The 20,095-nt window shown below is 39.7% G+C and overlaps 1 protein-coding gene across 6 annotated transcripts; it reads right to left on the bottom strand.

Moving 5' to 3' along the window:
• Positions 1–455: 455 nt before the first annotated feature.
• On the bottom strand, positions 456–5,088 carry LOC106430225 (SPX domain-containing membrane protein At1g63010). Of its 6 annotated transcripts, none has more exons than XM_022711066.2 (12): positions 4,922–5,087; positions 4,785–4,843; positions 4,405–4,502; positions 3,427–3,528; positions 3,210–3,330; positions 2,773–3,084; positions 2,126–2,685; positions 1,745–2,052; positions 1,488–1,654; positions 1,219–1,409; positions 1,003–1,136; positions 456–913 (listed from the first exon to the last, which is right to left on the bottom strand). In XM_022711066.2, exons 4-12 carry the CDS (start codon positions 3,477–3,479, stop codon positions 675–677), a joined length of 2,085 nt encoding a protein of 694 aa, XP_022566787.1. In that variant the 5' UTR covers positions 3,480–3,528; positions 4,405–4,502; positions 4,785–4,843; positions 4,922–5,087; the 3' UTR covers positions 456–674. The 6 variants fall into 6 exon arrangements, with proteins under 6 accessions (XP_022566787.1, XP_048625991.1, XP_022566784.1 ...); XM_048770034.1 differs by having other exon boundaries at positions 4,737–4,843; positions 4,922–5,067; XM_022711063.2 differs by having other exon boundaries at positions 1,488–2,052; positions 4,922–5,088.
• Between the last annotated feature and the right edge of the window lie 15,007 nt (positions 5,089–20,095).

Here is a 20,095-nt window from a genome sequence, read left to right as displayed (position 1 = left end):
AATACAAAATTAAGGTTCTAATTTTTCAAATGCTTCCCAATTAATATATAGGGGATTACTCCCTCCGTTTCTAAATAAGTGTCACTTTGACATTTTTCACACAAATTAAGAAAGCGACGGAAATATATGTAAGTTGTTACTAATAATACCTCTCTGACCAATAATATTTGAGATAAATAAAATTATTTATAAAATCAATGCAGTTTTCAATTAATTTTCAGTTGAAAATAAGTATAATTTGCATTGGAATCGTAAAGCGACATTTTTTTTGTAACAAGAAAAAACGCTAAAATTGAAACAGATGCCGTATATTCTATGTCTCTTGCAGTAATATTCAAAATTTCTTGTAGTTTCTTTCTGAGTCAAGGTTTCGAAGTAATTAAAGACGTAATAACAGATCTCTTCTGAGAAAAAAGAAAAAGTTATAACATGATCTTTTCTTAAGAGTTGAAGTATTAGGGAAAAAAACACTGGAATAAATAACTCAATCAAAAGCTCACGAAACACAGGAACAAGAACAAGATTCCTATGTATATAATTGAGCACATATGCAACCATTGGAGTTAGGAACCTTGGTGACAACAAAAAAGAATCAAACAAAGAGAGAGGATACACACCGTTCCATTTTTTTAATTCTATTTTGTAAAACTGGTAGCAAAATCCCTTAACATATATCAATAGAGAGAGTTATAAGTACAACAAGTAGCAACAATGGAGCCAATGCAGATGACAAGTGATGGTAGCAGAGTTGCATTCAACAGATGATTTCTTCCCAAGTATCCTCCCAACGTTATAGTTACATCCGCCACAACTCTAGCCAGCGTCCCAGCTTCCGTAGACAGCAATCCTCCGTTGTAAGTTCCTTTTGATAGCCTTGATGACATTACCCGAGACAACAATGATAGATTCACACCTATAGAGACAAAACAAAAACTATTTAGAAACAGTTGGTTTCTAAAGAAAAACAGAGTTTTGTTTACTTATATATATATATATATATACCTTCGAGTACTTCAGCAGCAACGAACATTACTAGACCAGAGATCACGTATTGCGGTACAGTGTATGGAACAAACAAGTTAAAACTGAAGAGGATCCCAACAAAGACAATGATCTCAGACGTCAAAAGGATTTGCCTGTAAATAAAAGCACCATCAAAGCTTCATTTATGAATGCAATGACCAAAGAAGCATCTAAAAAGTTTCAAGATTCTTTTACCTGTCTTCAAACATGTTACTGATGTAACTTCCCACAAGAATGTTGATAGGTAGCACCGTGAGTCCAAGGCACGCCAAGAAGATGGCAACGGAGCTTGTTGTCCAGCCAAAATAGTATGACGTAACCACACTAGACTCAGACAGTAATATCTCCATTGCGTACTTGAGCATGAAGTAGATCAGCAGTTGAACCTGACCACCACCAAAACCGCAAGTCAGTTCTATTATTCTTATAATGTAGGAACAAGTTTGAGATTGATAGATAGATACCTTAACAGATGGAGTAAGAAGGCGGTATGCATCACCGAAAGAGTTTGCAGGTCTGCGAGAATCATCTGCAGACTCTTCACTTTCATCGCAATCCTCTTCATCATCCGGCAAGATCCCTGAAGTAATCAACAACGGCTTCCGAATACCTTCCTCAATTCTCTCTGTCACTGCATATTCATTCAAGAGAATCCAATCAAATAACTCGTTAACAATCAGTAAAAGGAACAGTTTTACTTCCAGAATAGTAAGATTATTACTTGAACTTGTTTCATTACGCTTGCTTCTTTCTTGCTCCTCTGTATCACGCAACGGCTCCTTGAATGAAATGCATAGCCATACCAAATAGAACAGCCACGCCACAGCCATGACCCAACCAGGCAAAGTAGACTGGTTAAACGTCAGCTTGTAAAACTTGAATTTGATTTGGAGCAAACCGGCTAGTGCAGGACCACACGCCATTCCAAGAGCACTAGCACTCACAAAGCCTGCAGATGCCTGCATTCTGATTCTCAAAGGCACACAATCACTGATGTATCTCCTGTTCACAGCTCTTGCTGACCCCAGCCTGCAACATTTAAAATGGTTATTATAACAAAGGTTTCCTCTATTAAAACGTTTCATAAGCTTTTAGAACTTACCCACAACAGAGACGGCCTACTAAGAGAAGAGTAATGGAGTTTGCATCATAAGCCAACGCATACATTAAGTTTCCGATAAAGAGAGCGATGCTACTAAACACAAGAGGTTTGAAGTAAGATTTGTTGGACCAAGCGCTGAAATAAACCGAGGAGAAGACTTGAGCCACGGCCATAGATCCAATTACAACACCACAAACAGTAGCTGCAGCTCCGAGGCTCATTGAATAGTCATCTGCTGTAGGGACGATGATGTATGTGTTGACCATGTACAAAAACGTGTTTCCTAAGTTCAGGAGTAAGGAGTTAAAATGGTAAGTCCGTTCATCGATGGTATCCTCTGAAGGAGTCTGGAGATCATCTTGCATGATAAGAGCATGCTGTGCCAAGAAGTTGAGGAAACTCGTCGAGTTTGTTAACTTGTCAACTGCTGTCTTAATTGCCTCGACCACTGGATCCTGAAGTGGAAGAACAGGTTGGTCGTAGATTGAATAGAAACTTCCTTCGTTTTCTTGAAGCTCATGAAGATTTCGAGAAATGGCTCCAACAACAGCTCCTACACCCTATAGATTCCATACACACAGAACAACATTAAAGACTCCTATAGATGAAACCAGTGAAAGAGATAAGTAAGACAAGAGTTTATTTACCACATGCTTAAACACTTGTTGAAGCTGTGAGTAAGGATGATTAGCCCTGGTTTTGACGTAGTAGTCGGCGAATCTATAGCCAAAACGTTTGTCAAACTTCTTGAGTATCTTGCGGAGACCAATGGCGTTCAACTCAACGAATTTCAGAAGCTGTAGAAGATCTCTTCCAACGTCTCTGTATGATTCACGTAGCTCCACGATTTTCGATATGTCAGGCTGCTCGAGAACAGCATCATGCGTTTCCCTCAGCGTGGATAATCTCCCTGCCAGCAACCCTTGTTGTTCCAACATGAATAGGACTGTTTTCTCAATCTGCAACACGATTAATCAGTTTCTTAAACGTTTCATCTAATAAACAGAAACAATGATAAAACATTATGGATGCATGCAAGCTAACAATTCAAACTAGATCATCTTGAAAATTGTCTATAACATACTTGAGTATCGAGCATCCTGGAGAAATCTTTGAGAACATGGCGAGGATGTTGAGATCCGCCACGTATTTGTTCAGCATATTGCTTTACTCTCTGCTTCATCAATTTGTAATTGATGTAATAGCTACAAGGGAATCATCAAAACGTCATTAGCAACCAAAAAATCAGATGATATGAGAACATAAACAAAAGATGTCATAAGGCATGTGCAGGTGCATACCCTCTCCATTCTTCGATTTGTTTCCGCTGCAGATATTTCCCAAAAGCCACCATCTTCTTCTATCGCTTAAGGCAGAGAGAGAGCAAACTTTTTCTTAACAGCCTGAAAAGAATGTGGAGATTAGCACACCCTTGATATCACTTATATAAAGATTTTGCTATTTTGTCAACTTGATGAAGCAAACAGAGAATGGGTTTTGTGGCATACGGAAAATGAATTTAATACAGTTACATAATAATATTAAATTTATCCAAAGTCAATATAATTCCAGATGTGGAAAGGAGAGAAAAGAACTATTCCAAGAACATTTGTGACACATTCAAAGCTCTGTGACACTTAAAAAGTTACATTGAGATTTCAATCAACAAATCCACAACAAAAGCCTTACTCAATGGAGCTAATGAAACGCTATCATTACACAAACGGTTTCACATTCTACAGTTAGCTAATAACCAGACAGTCACAAAGAGACATAGCCACAGAGCAGGTTCAGGGGATTAATGCAAAACCTGTTTTAGGAAACTAAAAAAAGATTCAAGGAAAAAGAACAGTTCTTCTCAAGCATCTAAATGGAATAAAACCTCAAATCATCTGTGAATTGCTGAGCGTTTGATTAGTGCTCAAGCACAATATAGAACTTCAGAACAAGAAACTTTCCAAATAACACTCTTTTTTAAACATACATATATAAGAAAGTCAGCGACTAAAAATGGCTGGCTATCTCTACAAGCCCATGTGCAGAGAACGATCACGTACAAACCACTTAGTACAATAAATTACCAAATCAAATCAAGAAAACGTGAAGAAACAATCAAAAACTCAAGATTATTTATACTTTTTTCACAACAGAAAATCCGCAAAAAGTCAGCTTGTGTAAAATTAAAACTCTTGCATTTTCTCTTTCACATGCTTTGTTCTTCTAACAAATAAGCCAAAGCAGAGATCTTGCTTTATATATAAATAAATCAATAAACTCACAACGTTTTTCTTTTGCCTGTATGTATCTATCCTCGTTCTCCTTCTGATTTCTTCTTTAATACAAAAAGCTGATGCGTTCCTTATGCAGATTTAAATCTCTGAAAATAGATTAAAAAAATGGTGTGCAAAGGGATCAGAACACACGAGCTTACCATGAAGGCCTACTACTCATACTAATAAATTGTTCTACATAAAAGAATAAATATATAAATAGATGTTAGTGGAGTCAATGATATAAAGCAAGCCAACTTGGCTTTAAAATTCCACACATTGTAGACATATGAAAAACGCCAAAAGACTTAAAACTTTTTCTACACTTACTCACATCTAACCTTAATTCTCTCTACTTTTCACCTCAGCTAACGTAAAAAATCAATCACCTTAAGAGGAAAAATCGATTAAAGCTTGGATTTTTGGATGACCCATCAACGGAATACACCTGAAAACAACGAAACTGAATCAAAAGTTCATTACTTTATGAGTTAAATCGACGATAAGATCTGAGAGAATCAAATACCAAGAATGGGTTTTGTTATTGTAAGACTCAGAAGATGATGATATACACGGGAGGAGTCGGTGATGATAAGAACAAAAGAGAGTCACAGAATCTGTAATATGAAGTAATAATGTGATCATGTCATCTATATTGCATTTACGGCGACCCAGACCCAATCATTGACGAAAAAGAAAATACATGGCTGCCCAAAAAGTCATTAATTGTCACGTTCTTTACCAAAAGGAGCTTTTCATAATTATGTAAAACTACCGGGCGTCTTTTCAAGTTAACAACAAATTTTGGGTAAAAATGAAATACATGTGTTTTTTTTTGTAATCTAGTAGATTAATATTAACTTGAACAAAGTTTTACACCAAGCCAACAAAGATATGCAATCTTTCTAGAGCCATAAGCCGGACATGTGATATGCACCCTCCGGAGACACATTAGTACATCCACTAAAACATAAACTAGACACAAGGAAGAAGACAAAGTTGATTTGGAACATAGGGAGATAGACAATACACTTCAAAAAAGGAGAAGATAGACGAAGCCGGAAACAGAGATGAGTGTGAAAGCGATGCAAGCCTAATTATTTGAGTTCGAAGATGATCTCCTATAACAGTTTCACAAGTGAATCCCGTTCAAACCATACCTAAAATTGCTTCATCAACAAGAAGCCCACAAGAGAGACGATCTTAAAGAAGACGACAGTTGGCAATTAACCACTCAAAGACTGCATGAAATTGAGCTAAGGCTCCACAGCTCCTTACCAAAAAATCCGGAGAAACCCGTTCGTTTCAACCCAAGGAACTGAACAACTTCCCCGCTCCGGATCTTCACCAGATGAAGAAAACAAAAAACAAGAGCAGAGGACAAACGGCGAGGCCTGAAGATGCAGAGAATGCTATCTCCCAACATAACCATTAGACCAAACAAACTCCACAAGTCCAAAACCAACTGAAACTTCCTTTATGAATTCGAACAACCACCTCCCTAACTCTGAATCCTCTACACTCTCTGAAGTTGTCTCCACAAAGAAGCCTCAAACAGAAGCTCCACCAGAACGCCTCACCAATGAGGCCTCGAAACAGAGCCGAACTTATATCGAGAGGCTTTGAACTTCGAGCAAGGGAAAGGTATAACACAGGTTAAGACCTAACTTAGACCGAGGACCTTCGCTACACCAAGACAAAGAGAAGATAACAGGAGAAGCACAAGCGACCACCATTGAAATACTTGAGCTTTGCCTCACCCGAACCGATGGAAGAATTACCACCCCACATCAGAGCCGGAATAAACTGCACCCGCACACCTGAAAAAGCTACGAATCTAGTGGGGCAGCCAAAGCAAACAGCAAGAAGCTAACAACTTCGGATCCCTGATCTCTCACTCCATCGTCTTTTGAAAGCCTCGTCTCATTACTAAGACACAGAAGACAGAAATACCAAGAGACCCTAGTTCCTACAAAGATACCACATAAACAGGGGAATCAAACCTGGGTCATACCATCGAGTCTCCGCATCTCTGGACGTCGAGGAATATGCCCATAAACACCGAGAAATACAACGAGGTCGGACCCTTTGACTCACCATCTCAGATCTAACGAATCCAAGCCGTAAGTTTCAGAGGAACCAAAAACTCAAGGAGAAAAGCCGATAACATGACAGAGAAACAGAAGAGGCCGCTCCCGACGACCGCGGCAGAGCCGACCGCCAGAGGAGATTCAAATCGGAGAAGCGGCTGCGACTTTAGTCGAGAGAGAAAGGGGGTGCTAGGGTTTTTTAGTCTAGACCAAAAATCATGAAATACATATGTTTAGGAAGGTCTTTTATAGACATAATTATCTTACCGTTACTTATTAGTATTTGTATTATTAATTTGAAAATTATATATTGTTTACATTTTCAAAAAATTAAATCGAACATCAAATTATTTATATATGACAAAAATTTATCATTTTACATATTTTAATTCATTTTTAATAAAAAATAATAATAAAATATTTCAAAACATTGAATATTTATTTTTGATTACACCAAAAATATTTTATTTGATTAATATTTAATTATGCATATATTTGGTTTTTAAGTTTGAAATTTTTATGATTGAAAAAATATTCTTTTCAGATAACAGTATTACATATAATTATCTTATTTATTTCTAAATGCTTTTATTTTTGGCCAAAATTTATTATATTAATTTGTAATAAATTATCGAATCTAATAAATAAATTTTAAACTGTTAATATAAATTTATTTTTAATTAAATAATAAATTATTTAACTATTCATTAACGGTAATAATAATTTTAACCAGTTTAAATTTTATGTAAGAGTTCGGGATCAAAAATATTTCTTCGCAGATAATAATGTAGAAGTGTATTAGATTAGTTGTTATGTTCTTTACAAAAAGAGCATTCATGATTATTCAAAACTACCGGGGCCTTTTTAAGTTTTTTTTTTGGACCGAGGGGCTTTTCAAGTTAACAGAAAAGTATGATGTAAAAATGAATACATATGTCTAAGAGGGCCTCTATGGAAAATCTACTAACGTATCGTTGTTCTGATATCCTCTTGTCGTTATAGAATTACATGATCTGATTTTTTTTTTTAACACTACATGATCTGATTAAGCGTATGATTCCAAACTATTATTTTCTACTAGGGTTCGTCAACCCCGCGCAAGCGCGGAGTACGTGGGTGTTGTATATCCCAATAATATTGATTTCTAAGATTCTCAATAGAAATGCTCTCATAACATGTACATATACCGGTGAAGATCACATCACTTGGGAAAAATATGTAATCAATTAACTCCTATGAAATTTTTTTTTAGAAGGAACACCAAACATTGGCTCCAGAAAAGTTACCAATAGCTTCATCACTTTCGATTACTGTTCAGAAAAACATACCTCTTCGAAAAAAACTTGATTAGTTGATATAGGTCGGTATGAACACGTGCATTAGAAATTTAGAAAACTGAACTCCACGTTTGGGGTGAAAGAGGGCTTAGTTTCGACATCAATGGCATGGAGTGGTCTATGTTATTGGAACTTTACTTTTTCTTTTCAGTTATGGCTTCATTTCTAAAGGATGTATTTATTTTTACTTACTAATTATTTTCTTACTAAAATATCTATTAGTATATTTAGTAATGCTTGTTATATTTCTATGTACGGATTGATGAGATGAATGTACTCGAAAACATTATATATTCACTCTGATGATAACAAAAAAAGGTTATGGATATATAACTTATATAAAGAATAATCATACGGTTACTTAATCTATGTAAACCTATGTATATGGAAGAAGATCGGTGGAATTTAAAACCAAGATAGGAGGAATCAAGCAATGACATATTTAGCATAGGATTCTTGTCGCATAGATCCCCAAAGGCCATAACAGGTTAAGGATTCCTACGTGGATTGTCGAGCTACTGGAACATCAAAAGTCACTAAATCTTTAGTTTGAGTGTATATCGATCTATGTATTGGGTCACAAGTAAAGGATTCTTGAGTTAATGTGATTCCGTATTTTAGTAGGATGCTGGTAAGTTGATTTTAAATGTATTCTTCAAAATAAAAAATGATTCTTTTGTTTTAAATTGTTTTGTTTCTGCTGAAGTAAATCATAGTGTGATAATTTCTTTTCTTGCACGATCTTCTTGGCTTCCCATAGTTTCATGGGCAATGATGGTGGAGATGTAGGAGTTGGCGTTGGGAGCCAAGGGAATAGTTTGTTGTCGTATTACTAAAGGACACTTTGATACGATTATGAAGTCTGAAAGAATGTGAGGATAAAGAGACGTAGATGAAGATCATTGAAGAACAGAGAGAGAGAGAGAGAGTAGATCTGAGAGAAACTCTATTCTCTTGAAATTCAAATTGTGGATCTGGGTACAAGTATTTAAAGACAAGTGACCTCAGTACACAATATAATAAAATATATTCTTCTCTCTTCTTCTTCTCTTCAATAAACTCGAGCTTATAAAACCTTTATAAAGCCTTATAAAACCTTATAAAAGCTTTATAAAACCTTATAAGTCTGGCAGCTTAATTCTCAAGTCTGGCAGCTTAATTCTCAAGTCTGGCAGCTTAATTCTCAAGTCTAGCTGCTTAATTCTGCTTCATGTCAACACTTCCCCTCAAGCTTGACCATGTGGAACAAGTCAAGCTTGGAAGCCATGAAGTATTCCCTCATTAAAACCTCAACTAGGTAAAACCCTTTGGGAGAAAACCCAAGTCAAGGAAAAAGAGTAGAACACTTCATGAAGGAGAGATCATTGACATGATAGGTCTGTGAGTCCCAATTTTGGATGAATGAACTCACATACCTTAGTGCTTGCTGCCTTGGTGAAGATATCAGCTAGCTGATCTTCACTCCTTGTGTAGCACGGCAATATGATCTTCTGCTCCACGGCTTGTCTCACTTTGTGGCAATCTACCTCTATATGTTTGGTCCTTTCATGGAAGACTGAGTTGCTAGCAATGTGTATAGCAGCCTGGTTATCACAATGCATCGTGATTGGCGTTGTAACTTCAATTCCCAAGTCCTTAAGAAGTCCCTTGATCCAAATCAACTCGCTTGTGAGCTTCCTCATAGCTCTATATTCTGCCTCAGCACTTGAACAAGACACCACCTTCTGCTTCTTGCTCTTCCATGTTACCAAATTGCCTCCAATGAAGGTACAGTATCCAGTAGTTGATCTTCTATCAACTCGATCTCCTGCCCAATCCGCATCACAGTACCCAACAATCTCAGTGTTTCTATTGCATCCCATCCATACTCCTTGGCCTGGTGCCTCTCTTAGGTACCTGAGAATCCTCTCAACCATGTTCCAGTGGTGTACCTTGGGAGCTTGCATGTGTTGACTTACTTGGTTTACTGCAAAGCATACATCTGGTCGGGTAATGGTAAGATAAATGAGTTTTCCCACCATTCTCCTATAGTGATTTACATCTTCATATGACTTGTCTTCAATCTCCCCCTCACGCATCACTTTGTATCCTTCCTCTAGAGGTGTTTTGGCAGCTCTTCCACCAAGATCTCCAGCCTCATTTAGTAAGTCAAGGGTGTATTTCCTTTGAGATAGGAACAACCTTTCCTTAGACCTACACATCTCGATCCCTAGGAAGTATTTGAGCTCTCCCAAGTCCTTGATATCAAATGAAGCCTTAAGGAACGCTTTGGTCGAGATGATCCCTTCTTTGTCACTGCCTGTGATGATAATGTCATCAACATAGATGAGAATGACAATGATTCCTTGCTGGCTAGTGAGGGTGAATAGGGTATGATCAGCTTCAGACTTGACAAAACCTCTTCCATTGAGTGTGGTGCTTAGTTTGTGGTACCACGCTCTTGGTGATTGTTTCAAACCATAGATGGCTTTCTTCAGCCTCAATACATTTCCTGGTTTGGTAAGGTGTTCCATACCAGGTGGTGGTCTCATGTAGACCTCATCTTCTAACTCTCCTTGTAGAAAGCATTCTTGACATCCATTTGCCACAGATCCCATTCTAAGTTCACAGCCAATGAGAATACAATCCGTATCGTGTGAAGCTTAGCTACTGGTGCAAAGGTGTCAAGCCTCTTGCAACAAGTCTGGTTTTTTTTCTTTCTGGTTGCCCATTAACCAAGTACTTGATAGTGAATAGTAACATGCTTGTGACAGCCTTCTTACCTTTGGGTAGCTCACTCTCAAACCAAGTTCCATTTCGGATCATGGCACTGACCTCATCATCTACTGAGTCTCTCCATTCCTTTATCTCCATTGCCTCCTCATAGGTCCTCGGAATATACTCTTGATCTATATTGGTGATGAAGGCTTGATGATCTCTTGGATAGTAAGCAAGGGAGCAAGTTGCTTGAGTGGGATGGGCTACTGCTTGACTGTTGAAATACTTCCAATTTGATGGACGCTTTCTCACCCTTGTGCTTCTCCTAAGCGGCTGGACCTCTCCAACAATCTCAGCTTCAACTTCATTTTATTGATCTGATTCCTCTTGTTGTTGGCTTTCATCCTGATCATGAACCTCTTGCTCTTGATCAGTAGTCTGCGGATCCTCTTGGCCCATGTATGGTTCCTCTTGACCAGTAGACGAATCCTCTTGATTCCCCCCTTCAGGATTAGGATGAGAAGCCTCTTCAGCCGCATCCATACCATTGGCTTGATCTAAACTATTTGTTGAACTAGTAGTTCTTTCATTTGGTGTCATGATGATACCTAGGCTCTCCATGATAATTCGTAGGTTGTTTGCCCTATCTGAGGCCCCTTGAGATAGATCCTTGAGATTGTCCCAACTCTTCTCCTCATAATAGCCTCTAGATTCCACAAACTTGACCTCTCTGGATACTAAGACTCTTCTTGTCTCTGGAGAGTAGCATTTGTAACCTTTTTGAGTGGTAGAATACCCAATGAACACTGCCTTTGTGCTTCTGGCCTCAAGTTTGTTCCTATGATCACCTGTTTGCAATACATAGCACAAGCACCCAAATACCCGTAAATGGTCAATAGATGGTTTTCTTTTGTTCAATACCTCATAAGGTGTGGCATCATCAAGGACTCGTGTTGGAGTTCGGTTGATGAGATAGCATGCTGTCATGACTGCATCACTCCAGAACCTCTTAGGCATGTTGGTGTAGAACATCATGGACCTGGCCACTTCCATCAGATGTCGGTTTTTCCTCTCAGCTACACCATTTTGTTGTGGAGTGTAAGGACAACTGGTTTGATGGATTATTCCATGCTTGGCCAAGTGGGATTTGAAAGCTGTGCTTGTATATTCCCCTCCATTATCTGACCTGAATGCTTTGATCTTAACATTGAACTGATTAGTTATGTAGATCTGAAAGTTTATAAATGCATCTAGTACTCTATCTTTAGACGGTATCATAGTCAGCCATGTATATTTAGATTTCTGGTCTATGAAGGTGACAAAATATCTATGATTTTCCCTAGAAGTGCATGGTGCAGTCCAGACATCAGAGTGTATAAGATAAAAGCATTTCTCATAGATAGTAGATGACTTGGGAAACACAGTCTTGCAATGTTTGCCAAGAATACATGTTTCACATCCATCATTTTTGAAATAAACATTAGGCAATAACAGGTTCAGTGCTCTAGAATGGGGATGGCCTAACCTAGCATGCCACAATACATCATTTTCTAAGACAGGGATTGAACTAAAAGCATAAGGTAAACATGATCTAGTCGTGGTGTCTTCAAGCAGGTACAAGTCCCCTTTAGTAACACCCTTTCCGATCATCTTAAGAGTCTCAATATCCTGAAATACGACATCATTAGGACTAAAAATAACCTTGCAGTTAAGATCAGTGGCAACCTTCTTGACAGATAATAGATTAGATGCAAAAGATGGCATATAAAATGCTTTAGTATCTTTCTCAAATAGTTTCAAGTTTCCTACACCTTTTATTGGTATGCTGTCACCATTTACAATCATAACATTGCCTAAGGCAGGCTTAACATTACTGATTAACCTAGCATCACTAATCATGTGGTGAGAAGCTCCAGAATCAATAACTACTGGCTTACAGCTATCAGATGCATTCAAGGTTGTAACAAGAGCATTGGACAGTTTATAAGAGGCATTCAAAGATAAACCAAGTGTGTTACCAGAGTTCTCCTTGAGGGCTTTGATGAGAGCATCAAGGTCAGACCTCTTGATTGTCTCATCTTGGGTAGTCCTCATGATAGAACAGCCACTGAATCCCAAGGTCTTCCCTTCTCCAGCCGCAACCGAGTTCATGGGACGAGGAGTAGATGGCTCGCCCATTTCACCAGAGAAATTCCCCCTTGCATCAGAGTAAGGTGTCCTGAACTTCTGAGGCTTGAGGTGTGGGTGAAGGATCCAACATTTGTCTTTGCCGTGACCTTTTTTCTTGCAATGGTCACACACCCACACTTTCTTGTCTTCTGGCTTGTAATACCCCTTGTTAGCTATGCCCTCATGTTTGTGCTCATTTCCTTCAGCCTTGTTAGCTATGATAAGGTCTCCTTTGCCACCAAAGAGTCCCACTGAGCCTTGCTCCTTTTGAATCTGAGCACAAAGCTCCTCAAGTGATGGAAGCTTCTCACTTCTTAGAATGTGTTTGATTAGATCACTATAACCCGGGTTGAGAGTGAACAACAAAGAAAAGACCTTGTCTTGCTCCTTTCTCTCATTAAGTACATCCGGATCAAGACTGGCCGGTCTTAGCATCTCTAACTCGGCCCACAACGATCTGAACTTCCCAAAATGCTTGGAAAATTCAGTGTCCTCTTGACTGAGAGTGTTGATAGCCCTCTTGACTTCAAACACCCTACTGATGTTAGATATATTTCCATATACCTTCTGGAGAGTATCCCACAACTCCTTGGAAGTTTCACAGTAGGAGTAAGCTTCCAAGATAGAGGTTTCAAGACTATTCTGAATGATGGAAAGGACCATGAGATCCTTCTGACTTGTCTTTCCACCTCCTTCAGCCGCAGCAACAACTTCTTTACCATCCTCTCCTAGGATGGTCTTCTTGGTGTCTTTGCCGTCAACAACATAGCCGTCAACAACATACTCCCAAAGACCTCTGCCTCCAAGAGCGGTTTTGACAAGTCTAGACCACAGTAAGTAGTTGGTTCCCTTGAGGGTAACCGGAATAGACACAGATTTAAAGACATCCGTGTATGAGTTTTCCATTTTTTTTTTCTGGGAATGAAGAACAACTCAAGAACAGGATGAACTTTACCAAAAATAGAAATGAAAAATCAGAGATTTGCGGAAGTAAAGAGAATAGAGTAGAGAAGAATGAATCTCAGGAGCTTACTTGCTCTGATACCATGAAAGAATGTGAGGATAAAGAGATGTAGATGAAGAACATTGAAGAACAGAGAGAGAAAGAGAGAGAGAAAGTAGATCTGAGAGAAACTCTATTCCCTTGAAATTCAAATTGTGGATCTGGGTACAAGTATTTAAAGACAAGTGACCTCAGTACACAATATAATAAAATATATTCTTCTCTCTTCTTCTTCTCTTCAATAAACTCGAGCTTATAAAACCTTTATAAAGCCTTATAAAACCTTATAAAAGCTTTATAAAACCTTATAAGTCTGACAGCTTAATTCTCAAGTCTGGCAGCTTAATTCTCAAGTCTAGCTGCTTAATTCTGCTTCATGTCAACAAAGTCTTCAACACAGACAAAAATAATTAACACTAAAGTTATCACTGATTTTCCGGCTTAGTTTTTCTTAGTATTTACTAAAACACGTTTTTTAGAAAAGCAGTGAGATGGTTTTAGGTGCATACATAGACATTGTCTTCTTTTTTCTTTGTTATCAGTGATTTGCAGTTTATATACAAAATTCACAAAAAAAAATTCTAATTAAAAACAGGTGGAGTACTCCAACAAACGTTCTCAATTCCGGTTGATCATCAAACGTAAGAATAACCAGCTTTCGAAAATGAACAATATAACCTGATGATTTGCAGATCCAACAGTGACATTATGAAATTTAAGATTTAGAGCAAACATCATCAACTAAGTCCATGTGTGTAACACGAACATTGTAAATGATTTAGATACGGTAATATACCCCTGTAGCCTACTCCAAACACACCATCCAACTAAAAAGCTCACTGATCTCCAAATCCACCTTCCTCTACCTGAAAAATCCCAATGGTTTTTGAAACCTTAGGTGGCAATGTGTAGATCTCTGTAATGATGACAAATTGAACTTCCACTTCTTACATATTCTATTAATTTTTATCTTCTCTGGGTAAAAGCCAAACGCCAGTAAACTCGCAGTTCCTGATAAAACACAGCGTTAGAGTAGTGGTATGTTTTAGAGACACTAATACGATGAGGCATTTGTAACTAAGACATCTCCGGCTTAATTTTTCTGAGGATGCCAATAATATATTTCCTCTATGGAGAAGGAGAGAGCAAGTTACTGAACAACAAAGACTTCACATGGCAAAGCAAAAGGACTAATGAAAATTGAATCTTCGCTAATAAGCAGTGTGAATTCGTTGCTTTTCACCTTAGCACAACAGAAATTTTTTTTTTCCAAAGATGACCATTATACTATACAGAAGTAACAAAACATTGGAGTCAAAATGTAAAAACTCTGCTACTAAATATTATCATCACTCACCAAAAGATTTCATGCCAAAAAATATAATACACAAATACTATATACAAACCAAACAAATCTCCTAACTTATCGGGATCTTATCGACGATCGCTTTACTCCCGTGTGCACGATGCCGCTAACACCGAGTCGGCTCCTATGCCGCTAGCTATGCCATGCGTGGTCCACCGGTATGGTAAAGACTCGGTTGCCCTCTTTCCTATGCTGCTGAAGGCTTTCCGTTGCCCTCTTTCTTAATTCGATCATGAATGAAAATAAAAGTTGCAAAATCTAACAATGAGAATTGTGCAGATGGAGTGATGATTTGGGTCATCTGTATAAGCAACCTCAAAAACACACAAGAAGAAGATAAAGTTTCAATCTTTATTTCATTTCTCCTGCCCTAGTTTCATTACAAAGCTTCTGTCTTTATACAAGAGAGTGAAAGCCCTAGCTAAGACAGATGGCGACATCAGGATTCATCAGCTCCATCTAGGGCTGAGAATGCATTGGAAAGCTTTACATTGAACACTCCAACCGTACTAGTCTTGCTCTGTGTTTTGTCGTGACATTTGCTTTGGGAAAGGATGTCTCTTTGTGACCGTTGATCCTGAACACGAGAGCTGGAGGCTGAGCTGGCACAAGGTTTGTCGTCTACCACCTTTGCTTTTCCCTTTTCTTCACGCGAAAGTCTTGCTTTGGCGGGAGTTTCTTCTTTGCTTTGAACTTGAGCTGAAACTGAGCTTTTCTTACTAATATCCCCCCTCAAACTTGGTGTAGGTGGAACATCAACACCCATTTTGAACCGAAGAGACTGAAATGCGGTTGTAGGAAGAGACTTAGTAAAGATGTCAGCTATTTGTTGATGAGCAGGGATGTGCTTGACCACCAACGCTTTGAGCGCAACCCTTTCTCGAACAAAATGATAGTCAAGCTCAAAGTGTTTGGACCGCTTGTGGTAAGCCGGATTGGCAGTGAGGTGAACAGAGGAGAGATTGTATCCATAGAGTTCAGGTGTCTCAGGAAGAGGAACACCGAGTTCACGTAGAAGAATGCAGATCCAAGTAATCTCACAGGCAGTTTCAGAGAGCGATCGATACTCAGCTTCTGTAGAACTGCGAGAGACAGTGGGTTGTTTCTGAGACGACCAGGAGATTAGATTGCTCGAGGAAAGTGCAGTAACCACCAGTAGAACGTTTAGTAGAAGAGCAACCTCCCCAATCACTATCACTGTAGGCACGAAGCATAAAATCCGTGTCTTTGGTGATGTTAATGCCCATTGACGTAGTGCCTTTGACATAACGAAGTATCCGCTTGAGCAAATTGAAGTCAGAGACCATAGGAGAGTGCATCTTCTGGCACACATAGTTGACCGCGAACTGAATGTCGGGTCTAGTTAGGGTCAAGTACTGCAACTTGCCTGCAAGTGTTCTGAAGAACTTTGGATTAGTGAACGGAATGTCATTCCCAATCGGAAGATTGAGCTGAAGTGGCAGAGGTGTAGCAACCGGTTTACACTCAGCCATAGAGGCAACAGCTAAGATGTCCTCTGCATAACTCTGCTGACTCATAAACAAACCGTCTGAGTGGTGGTTGACTTGAATACCAAGGAAGTAATGCATAGGACCCAGATCCGTCATTCTGAATTGAGTATCAAGCTCAGTTAGAAGTCGTGAGAGCACTGAGGAGCTATTACCGGTGATAAGCATGTCATCCACATAAAGGAGAAGCATGATCATGTCCTTTCCTTTAGAGTAGATGAAGAGCGAGGGGTCTTTGATACTACACACGAAACCAAACTGAAGCAGATAAGAACTGAATTTGTTGAACCACGCACGAGGGGATTGCTTAAGACCGTACAAAGATTTGTGAAGCAAGCAAACGTGATCAGGCTTGTTTCTGTCAACAAAACCGGCAGGTTGTCGCATGTAAACAGTCTCAGCAAGATCTCCGTGAAGAAATACGTTTTTTACGTCCATTTGCTTAATATCCCAGTGCATAACAGTGGCAACGTGAAGAACTGTACGAACTGTGGCGGACCAAACTACAGGACTATAGGTCTCAAGATAGTCGACGCCTTCAGATTGTTCATTCCCTCTTGCAAAAAACTCTAGAGCGATGCTTCTTGAAAGTACCATCGGCATTGAGCTTGTTCCGAAATACCCAAAGACAACCAAGAACATTCATGTCTGGTGTTCGAGGTACGAGAGACCAGGTTTTGGTAGCGTTGCAATTGCCTATTTCTTCTGACATTGCGTTGTTCCAACCTGGATGTTTGAGTGCCTCAGTGACGGTCTTGGGAGTGGGAAAAGCAGATTTCTGAGTAAGCAGAGCGTAACGAGGATTCGGCTTGACAGTGCCGGCTTTTGAACGTGTGATCATGTGATGTAGCGGCTGAGGAGAAGAGATGACAGTCTGAACTGGAGATGATACTGTCCGAGCTTGTGAAGGAGCAACGCTGTTGCCTATAGAAACATGATCTAAGCCTGACGTACACCCAGTACTATGCCCTTCACAAGTCGTAGTATCGCCTGAGGACTGTCGAGTAGGAGTAACAACACGAGCTGGTAAAGCAGGGAAATCCTCTGGAGTAAAGATGCTAGAGCTGGACCCAACTGAAACAACTGGTGTTCTAGAAACGTTTACCAAACTCACCGGTTCAAGAGTTGAGCGCACTGTTGGAGGTACTTCAGGTGGCTACGGAGGTCGTATAACAAAGCTATCTTGCCAAGCTTTCAATAAGGAAGACTTGGTGACTTGATGAAGATGAGAAAAAGTTGTAGCGAAGGGAAAAGATGCTTCATCAAAGATTACATGGCGTGTGATGTAGATTCTGCCTGTAGTAGGTAGAAGACATCTATATCCTTTGAATTTTTCATTATACCCCAAGAAAATACACTTGAGTGATCTTGGATCCAGCTTGTTGGAAGCGTATTCTCTCAGCATGGGAAAGCAAGCACAACCAAAAATGCGAAGAGATCTGTAATCAGGGCGGCGATGATGCAGAACCTCAAAGGGACTTTTGGAGTCAGCCAAGGCTTTGTGAGGCAACAAGTTACTGAGATAATTTGCAGTAAAGAAAGCCTCCACCCAATACCTTTGAGGAACCTTGGCATGAAACATAAGTGCAAGCGCAAGTTCTGTTATCTGACGATGCTTTCTCTCAGCCAATCCGTTCTGTTCCGGAGTGTGAGGACAGGAGATTTGTTGTTGTATGCCATTAAGTTCAAGATGTTTCAGAAACTTATGGCTAATGAATTCACCACCACCATCACACTAAAAGGTAGTTATTTTTGCTTGACACACGTTTTGAGCAAGGGCTTGAAACTTTAAGAAAATTTCATAGAAGTCTGACTTGTTTCTTAAAGGATAAAACCAACAGAATCTGGTGTAGTGATCAATGAAAACTACATAAAAACGAAAGCCCTGAACAGAAGCAATTGGAGAAGGGCCCCAAAGATCACAATTAACCCTTTCCAAAGGTCTGGTTGCTACAAAACGTGAATCAAAAAAGGTAATCTAGAACTCTTTCCAAGCTGACAAGCTTCACAGACAGACTTGGAGCTTTTATTGATGAAGATAGCTTTGTTCGCAGACAGTTGTTGAAGAACCGTAGGATTGGGATGGCCAAGTCTCATGTGCCACACTTCATCACTCGCACTGATCTGCCTGTTGGAGAAGAAGACCCGAGCAGGTGATGATTGCAATGAGTAGAGACCATTAGTGTGAGGACCCTGAAGAAGAAGCCTCTTTGTTGCCTTATCATATATTCGCACATTATCACAGTCAAAATCAATAGAGCAAGGATAATCTGAGGTAATCTTAGAGACAGAAAGAAGCGACTTTGCAATTTTGGGACACACCAAAACATCAGAGACAGGAATATTACCTGACGTGGAAGCCAAGGTAGTGGAGCCAGTGCGCGTAATGGGTAGAAACTCTTCATTTCCCACCATGACCGAGTCCGACCCTGAGTAGACCTGAGAATGTTGCAGATGATTAGTAGAGTTCGTCACATGGGAAGACGCACCAGAATCCAGGAACCACTCATGACCACTGTGAGTAACATCTGTGATACGAAGAGCAGTCAGAGCAGTAGGAAGATCATCTAACTGGTAGCTGTTGTCAAAGCGATGCCAGCAGCGCAGGGCGTTGTGTCCAGGCTTGCCACAGATCTGGCAGATGGGTCTATTGTCTGACTCAGAAGAAGCAGAGGAACCAGAGGGAGAGCTAACGTGCTGGTGGAAGCCTCTACCACGAGTTGAGTAGGAGCCTCTACCTTGTCTCCTTTCTCTGAAACGAGAGTACTGGCCACGCCCACGCTGAGTATAGAACGCAAGATGAGGTGAGATCTCAGACTGACTATTGTAGCTCTGCAGTTGATCATCGAAGCTGGTCAGACGGGGAATAACATCTTCAAACGTGGGTGTGGGAATCGAGTCCATGGAACTTTCTATGGTAGTCTTGATAGGCTCGTAGTCTCGACCAAGCCCGTTGAGAGCAGCGAAGACTTTCATACGTTCGGGAACCGGACTACCAATAGAAGAGAGCTGAGAGCACACAGACTTAATCTCCTGAAGATACTCAGCCATCGGTTTAGCAGATTTGGTGATCGTCTGAAGCTTTCTCTGAAGTTCAAACAGCCGAGAAGACGTGGAGCGGTTGTAGTAACGAGCAAGAGAAAGCCAGACCTCATTGGAGGTTTGACAATCCACAACGAGACTAAGAATATCTTCAGAAAAAGAACCCAAAAGCCATGACTTTACCACTTGGTCCGTTTGAAACCATTTGGTAGATTCAGGGTTTGGAGTCTGAGTTGCGGAGCCTTCGAGACCGGTGACCGTGAGCGAAGCGGCAGGTTGTAGAGTTTGACCGGTGACATAACCAAGAAGACCTTGTCCGTTCAGGAAAGCTTCAAACTGAGACTTCCAGAGGATGTAGTTCTTCTCAGTCAAGGTAACTGTGACGCTGTTGGTGATGCGGAGAGATGGTGGGTGATAAACTTCAAGGTTTTGAGCTTCCATGGCTCTGATACCATATAAGCAACCTCAAAAACACACAAGAAGAAGAT

Source organism: Brassica napus, chromosome C9 (assembly GCF_020379485.1).
Source record: "Brassica napus cultivar Da-Ae chromosome C9, Da-Ae, whole genome shotgun sequence".
Taxonomy (NCBI): domain Eukaryota; kingdom Viridiplantae; phylum Streptophyta; class Magnoliopsida; order Brassicales; family Brassicaceae; genus Brassica; species Brassica napus.
This window is presented reverse-complemented; position numbering and strand designations above follow the sequence as displayed.